An 8133-nucleotide genomic window follows, 5' to 3' on the forward strand; every position below is an offset into this window, starting at 1 on the left:
TCCCACTTCAACACTGCAGAGCAATGGTTCCCACTTCAACACTGCAGAGCAGCGATTCCCAACCTTCCCAATGCAGCCGTCCTTTAATAAAGTCCCTTGTGTTATGGTGATCCCAACCACAAAGTTATTTCATTGCTACTTTATAACTATAATTTTGCTACTGCTATGAATCATAATGTAAGTATGTGACATACAGGATATCTGATGTGTGACCCCTTAAGGGGTGGCAACCTACAGGTTGAGAACTGCTGCCTTAAAATATCACAGATTTGTATCAATAAGTGGAAATTAGCAGAGTGTAGAGAACTTTAAATAATCAACTTAAGCCAAAGCAAGGCAGAGGCAGCTTTACTCTCTTACGCGGATCCAGAAGTTAAGCTCGGATTCTCCAGGGGTCCGTGGTTCTTTGTTCATCAGACAACATAAGCACCATATTATAAATTTTTGGCTTTCATCTGCAGAAAATAAAACTAAAATGAGTATATTTTATCAAAAAGGAAAAACCTTAAGAACATGCTTAGGAAAACCTCAAAGCACCAAGCTCGGCTTTGGCTTTTCTTTTTGTGGGTTCAGCTCACCGTCCAGCTCTTGTGTGGTCAACTCTTTCTGAGACAGCAGCAGTTTTTAGAGCCAAGTAAGAACGATGGGAAGTGCTGAATGTGCTGGGCGCTTCAAGATGTTTCTAATTTCACGTTTGAAACATCAGTAATGTCGACCTCTTTAAAGCAAAATAACTACTATCTGTTTCTGTTTCTGTGGCCAAACCTGTTCGAGGTAGAGACTTATAGCACAACTAGTGAACAAAAATTAAAAGCTGTAATCGGAAGTTGTTAGCATATAAGCTACACAGAGCAATGCAGACCTTGTGATGGAGAGAGGGGAGGGAGACAGACCCAGCCCCTGCAGTGGTCTTAGACAGGCAGAGCTCACCTTCCAGCTTCCTACAGCCTAGTGCCTCCAATGGCTTTGCTATCAAAGGCAGAAGGACAGGACAAACTACAGGAAAGCTCCTCTACGTTCACAGGGAGCACCTATCCCTTCATAATTTTTAGATCTATTTTTCCTCCAGTGACAATCATTGAGTTTATACTTTCTCAGGGTCATTCTGAGACATTCATTTTCCCCTATGAGCTTAAATAAGGCACCAGGAGGTAGGTATAGTCTCGCCTGACACACATTAATTTCCAGACTTGTAACTTTCAAAGAATTCTCCAGGCCGAACTGATACCTCTGAGTGAGATGTGACTGCTGCACTTTGACCTGGTGTAAATACTAATTCACGAGTGACAGACATTCCAATAATATGCTTCACTATGGAGAAAGGAGGATGTACTGGGGGGCAATTTCAAAAAGGGAAGCAGGAAAATGGTAGTTTATGAAGCTTAAACTTCAAAGAATAAAAAGAGGGGTGGTACCACCAGGATGTGGAGTAATCCTACACACAAGTTCGCGTGTCATAAGTAAGGAGAGAGATCCAGGGAAGGAGAGACGCACTGTATACACCTCTGGCTGATGAGCACACAGCTCACTCTGCTTGGCTGGCTCGCAGACATAAATAAGCCCCTGCTGCTTACATGAGGACCACTAGTACTCCATACAGGGAGTGGCATCCAGGAGCTTCCTCCCCAGAGGCACCACGGTTGGGACTGGGATTTCCATAGGAAACTGCTAAGGGTCCACCAGGACTCACCAGCAGATCTGGAAAGTAAATACAACACTGGCTCACGAGCTTTCCACCTTAGATCAACAACCTGACTGAGGGAAGAGGAAGAAAACTACAGGGGGAGCTCTTCATCTCCCTTTTCCTAGCACCCCACAAACGTGGGGATGGAACAAGTGAGACCAAATGTGCACCTCAAGCACAAGTGTGTGCTCAAAGATCCAAGGAAGTGCCCCCCACCTAGTCCACAGCTCTCACATGACCTATGATAGGTTATATTAGTCTTTTACTTTAAAAAAAAAAAAGATGAAAAAATTCCATCTGCTAATAATGCAGCCAATCTAAGGCAGAAGACAAAGGGCTCATCTACAGGAACTTCAGCAAACTCTACCAGGCCCAGAGAGTGGGAGAAGACACTGGGAAACCACAGGCAAATGAAGAGAGACCAGCCCAGCCTCAGCACAGTTGCAGGAGGGTCAAGAGACAGAGGGAATACACTGGCGTTCAGACAGCTGGCGACAGCACCTCTGCAATGGCATGTTATACTTGAGGAAGACGAAACTGGAAACAAGGTTGGAGAGGTGAAGTCATACTACACCTAAAGTATTCCCAAATTCTCTCAACCTTGGCTAAAACCACATCACTCTTAAATAATGGCAAGGTTATAGCAGGACTCCAACTCTGAACAATGGCCTCACAACGTGGGCAGCAATACATGAGTTAACATGGACCTGTGAAACAATTAACTAGGTATCATTAGCATCAAGTTTACTTGTGGAGAATTTAAAATGAGATGATGAAAGTGACTACAGTCATTTTAAATTTAAACACTGGTGTTTAAACCTCTACTGTAAGAATCCTTGCCGTGCTACAGTACACAGGCATGAGCCTATGTGCACATGCATGCCTGTTTGCCTGTAACACACAGAAGCACAGGAAGATGCATACACATGGTGAGCTGCCCCACAGAAACATGAAAGAGGTTACAATTCATATCCCTGTGCTTTGTGAGAAGCAGAGAGAGTAAAACTGTCATCAGGCGTTTGTGTGTTGAGGCTCTTACCATACGCTAAGATCAGAGGATTCCAGCACGCTTTTGCCAACAGCTGACCAATTTGGGGGAACCTTTCCAGGATTGCCCTAGAATCCTATAAAAACAACAACCAATGTTTTGATAGTTAAAACACACTATGCAAATCAACTGAGCAACACAATTTCTCAAGGGAGCCCAAGTGCTCCTGTACATCCTATTCTAGAAAATGCACAGAAAGAGATTAGAGAAAAGCTCTCTGTAAGAAATTCAAAGTTTATCTTGTACTTCATCCTTAAAAACTCAGTATGATGTAATCAGGTCATTTCAATTTTGCAAGAACATTTATTGCATTTTGCTCAAGCAATAATCAGAAAAGACTATTTCTTAGTTGTTGTTGTTTGAGACAGGGTCTCCTACACAGCCCTGGCTGTCCTGGAACTCACATGCTGGCCTCAAATTCAGAAATCTGCCTGCCTCTCCCTCCCAAGTCTGGGATTGCCCAACCTAGGAAAGACTACTTCATTTAACAAAGTACACTGAAGAAGAGCAGCCCTGGTGATTAACAACCATGGAACCCTAGCTCTTCGAACTATAGGCTTTAGTTAGTACAAGAAAGACCCCTCATTCAGCTTTTGCAAAGGAAGGAAAGTGGCTGAGGCCCTAAGACTCACGTCTTCGTGTGTCACAGCCATGATTGTTACATGTTAAATGACATCATATTTTAGCTACAACAGTCCAACCTCTGAGATGATAAAATCATCAACCAAACAGAAACAGCGTAAGATAAAGCACAGTTTTGGTGCACAGCTGTATCTTCCCCTGTATCTTCCCGCACTCCTCTATGATATTTAGACCACACCAGCTCGTGTGCAGGGAAGCCAAGGCCTCCAATGAAGGAGACGCTATAGACATCTAGGCCAGGAAGCAAACCTTGAAGAAACGAGAATGAAAACTTTCTTCAGACTGATTTCATCAACCTGGGTCAGATCTGGGGAGTCTGATGCCAGGCGGGTCATGTCAGCACATTTGAAACAGTACAATTTGGGGGAAAGTTTCCGGGAACTAATCATTTCCAGGCAACAGTCATTCTAATTCCAGGTACACTCTAAAGCTTAAGGTGTGACCACGTAGAAACTCCTCTACAAAGTCCTTGTGACAAGGGTGGGTTCTACAGCAAAATGGTTGAGAATCTAGTGGTCTCTGACTGCAACAGCACAGAGGTCAGCAGGCCATAAAGTACATGTGACATCATCCCTAAAGATAGATTAACTGAAGGCCAGAGCGGAAGAGTCTGGCATAAACATTCTGGGAGGTTGGGGGAGTCTCTATAGCAAAAGGTGTGTGAGGTCTGCCACCACAGAGAGCAAAAAGGTCACCAGATCATTAACAACAGCCACTTCTAGACAGTTGTTTTATCTCCTCTGCTGAGGAGAGGCTCCTGCGTGTCTAACGTTCCTGGTTTCCCTAGTGATCTGTGGCACAAGGACCTTTGGGCCCTCACAGCCCCATGATGCAGTAGGAAGTTCCTCAACATGATCCCTGCACCAGGGCTGAGCCTAGACTTTCTGAGACTGCATTAAGGTCAAGTTACATAAATCTTACTAACAAAAACAAATAAACAACAAAAAAATTGTTTAAAAATTAGTATCACTTGTTCCAGATAACCTTCCTTTCTAATTTCTGGAGATATATAAACTCATTCTCATTACCTACAGAATAATCTATAGGAATTTGTTCTTCAAATTTCTCATTTGCTTCTTTGATGAACAGAAAGTACTAAATGAAAGTACACATGCTAAATAACAATTACTTTCATTTTCTAATTTAAAAATATGAATAATGAATGAAACATTAATATGCTTATAACATGAAAACATGGCTCTCAGCTGGAAGGTGGTAGTGCGTGCTTTAGTCCCAGAACTCAGGAGGCAGAGGCAGACAGATCACTGTGAGTTCGCGGCCAGCCTGGTCTACACAGCCAGTAACAGGACAGCCAAGGCCACACAGAGAAATCCTGCCTCAAAAATATCTAACATAGTAAACACAAGCAATTTATGTCAATAGAAAGATAAATGGAGATATTAACAATAAATTGTATAAGATACTCAGAAATTTATTTGAAAGGATCTCTTAAAATATTTGTTAAGAGAGATCTTAATATCTTAATAGTGAGAAATCAATACTAAACAGGATAGGAGCACCTCCTTGAAAGCAGAGCTGAACGAAGGGCAAACAGCTCAGTAACCCCTGGAAAGTTTGAAGGGCAACAGGACAAACCCCACTTACTACCTACAGGAAGAATCCAAGTCTTATAATCTACAACAATTAGCTTGGATTTAGGATACAGTTTTACGATAGAAGGCTAGCCTAAAATGTGGAAGGCCCTAGGCTCAATCCCAAATACTGCAAGAATTAACGGAGTAATATAAATAAATTTCTTGGTCAGGCAGTCTCAAATAGCTAAGAAAGAAAATGTCTACCCAGAAGGTATGAAAACAGCTCTTGTGTACAGCACCTATCACTAATTTGTTAAGTTCAGTTAAGTCAGTCACACAAATTCCTAACTCTAAGTGGCATTCTTGCTTGGGGAGTCCCTAATGTCACAGGATACTTACCATCTCTTTCAAGATTTCATACATCTGCTTCAGGAACTCCTGGAACGGGGACAGGTGAAGACAGGTGTCCTGCTGGGTTTCCTTGGAGGAGGCCTGCTCCCATACAGAAAGCTTCTGCAGCCAAAACTGATAGTCTGGAGCAAGGTCTGCAGCATCTGGAGCCATCTCTAGGCGGAGAGCAGCGACACCCCTCACAGCAGCCTGCCAAGTAGCACAGGAAATGGAGAGGGAACAGACGGATCGCTTAGGACAGGCTCCTCTATCAGCACACTCTCAACCCACCAAACGGCCTGCTCGGGATGCTGGAGTCCTCTCTGAATCATTTTAAATATGTCAGCCAGCTGTAGCTCAGATTTTAATATCTGAACTTTTATCATGGGTAATGCCATTACTAAAAGTCATTACACTTCCACAGCAACACACTAATTGTGGACAAAAGGCACAGCTGAGAATACTTTACATCTCCTTAAGACTGAGCTATCTTTAACTGTCTTAAATGTGAAGTTCTTTTGTGTATTCTGGATGAGAAACCAGAAACATCCCTGGGTATCAACCAACAGTGTGTGCCTGAAAATGCTTTTGCTACCCTGATGCTTTTATGCTTGCTTGGCGTCTCATTTAGATGTAAAGAACACGATGCAGTACCAGCTAAGGAATTTTCTTCCCAGGTCCTCTTTATCTCTCAGGGAAACATAGGTAAAGTAATGCATTCCTCATGCATCACTTTAAGCAATCTGCTTAATTAAATACTGCTCTAGGAAGGCTGGAGCTGCCCGGTGGGTAGTGTGAGCTGTGCAAACTGAGGACAAGGTTCCTGGCCTGTGTCTGTATCTCCAGACAGATCCTTAGAACTCATTGGCCACCTAATATACCCAGTGGGGGGCACCAGGTTCACTGAAAGACCCTAAGTCAAAAAGTTAATGTGCAGAAGAATGGATAAAGAATATGTGGTACATTATAAAATGGAGTATTTACACAGCAGAAAAAAAAAATATGACATCTTGAAATTTGCAGGCAAATAGATGGATCTAGAAAACATCATATTGAATGAGGTAACCCAGACCCAGAAAGACAAATATCATATGTACTCACTCATAAGTGACTTTTAAACATAAAGTAAAGAAAAGCAGCCTACAGTTCACAAACCTAGAGAACCTAGACAACAAGAAGACCCCAAGAGAGACACACATGGATCTAATCTATATGGGAAGTAGAAAAAGACAAGATCTTCTGAGTAAATCGGGAGTGTGGGAACCACGGGAGAGGGTAGAAGGGGAGGGGGAGGAAGAAGGGGAGCGGAGAAACGTACAGCTCAATAAAAATGGTCATGAGGTTACATGCCTAAGAGACGTCTGCTGGGCTGTGTAGAGGAGAGGTCTGTGATGCCAGTTTCACCGTACTCCAAAACATGTACGAGAGCAAAAAGGAGCGTGAGGGAGAGACAAAATATTAGCAAGGGATGAATTTGGGCATATGGGATTTTGTTTTGCCATTCTAGTAAAATTTCTAAAATTTAGAAAGTCAAAATAAAATATCAAGAGGAAAAAAATTAATGTGCATATGTGCATGGCCACTCTCACTCTCCACAGGCACACAAAGGTGTGTGTGTATGTGTGTACCCATACAGATGTGCACATCCACATATACACCACATGCATGAAAATAAGTTAATACTTAAAGGTAAAAATAAATTTTTAAAAGCACTGCCTTACATGTAAAACCCATTCACAAGAAGCCATATTTTCATAAAACACAGCACAATATTTCGTAGCCAGTAGACTCATTAAAGGACAAAAAATAAATCTCCTAAGTCTGACTTCTTGCCCCTGAAGTAAATGTAAGAAAACAAAACAGGAGTCCACCGGCCTCCTCAAAGGAGAATCTAGGACAGTGGACAGCAGGGGCCCCTCTAGTCCAGTGCCAAGTGTTCCTGTGTTTCCCTGGGACAGGGCACATGCACTAGGCCAGGGACTGCACTCACAACAGTAAAGGCTGCTGCGGTCAAACCTCAGCACCAATGACTACTGTAAGATGCTGCTACTAGGTGCCATCCTTTAAAGGAAAACGGCCCTCCTCCTCCTGAGCAGGACAGCAAAAGACACTGAATGTGACAAATCCCAAAGACCCCGATGGGGAGATGGCAGTTTCCATGTGGCATCTACAGTTTTGAGCAATCAACCAAAGAGGAAAGCAACAGAAAGCTAACAGAAGACACATGTACACTAACCAAAGGACACTAAGAAGCCAAAGCAGGGAGTGGCCAAGCCCAGCCTTCAGATTATCCTAATGGCTGTTTCCAGTCTCTCAAGAAACAAGAGGCCAAGCTCTGCCCAACAGAGGAGGAAAAAAAAAGTCCAAGATCAGGCCACACAAATCCCACCAATCCCAGGTCATCCTGGGAAGCTCCACCCCACTCCCCAAGGAACCAGACATAAAGGCTGCCTCCTGCTCAGTTCTTTGCTGTTTCTCACCCCAGCAGAGGTTGCTGCCCTCTATGTCTTTCCAAAAGAATTTCATGTGAGGTTTGTTGTGCAGTGTGACTCTGTAGTATTTTTTGGTCCCTAACTGTCAGGACCCCTCAGAGCTGCAGCTCTTGCATTTGGGAACCTTCCCCTCAGAGCTGCAGCTCTTGCATTGGGAACCTTCCCCTCAGAGCTGCAGCTCTTGCATTGGGAACCTTCCTCTCACAGCTGCAGCTCTTATGTCTCCTTTCACTGTCCTCACTGAAATCAGCTACAAAACCCTATCTGCAAAAACCAAACTCTGCAGGCACTGCACTCTCTGCAGGCACTGCACTCTCTGCGGGCAGGCACTGCACTCTCTGC

The 8133-nt window shown here is 43.5% G+C and overlaps 1 protein-coding gene across 1 annotated transcript in view; it reads right to left on the reverse strand.

Annotated features, from left to right (window-relative positions):
* The window catches only part of Fancc (FA complementation group C), a 76283-nt gene extending 70782 nt beyond the window's left edge, over positions 1-5501 (reverse strand). The window contains exons 1-3 of the mRNA XM_013349195.2: positions 5309-5501; positions 2724-2808; positions 361-455 (exon numbers count right to left, since the gene is read on the reverse strand). Coding sequence (XP_013204649.1) covers positions 361-455; positions 2724-2808; positions 5309-5473 — 345 coding nt within the window. The 5' untranslated portion in view covers positions 5474-5501. The remainder of the gene's footprint in view (positions 1-360; positions 456-2723; positions 2809-5308) is intronic.
* Between the last annotated feature and the right edge of the window lie 2632 nt (positions 5502-8133).

This window comes from Microtus ochrogaster, chromosome 16, assembly GCF_000317375.1.
Source record: "Microtus ochrogaster isolate Prairie Vole_2 chromosome 16, MicOch1.0, whole genome shotgun sequence".
NCBI classification, from domain to species: domain Eukaryota; kingdom Metazoa; phylum Chordata; class Mammalia; order Rodentia; family Cricetidae; genus Microtus; species Microtus ochrogaster.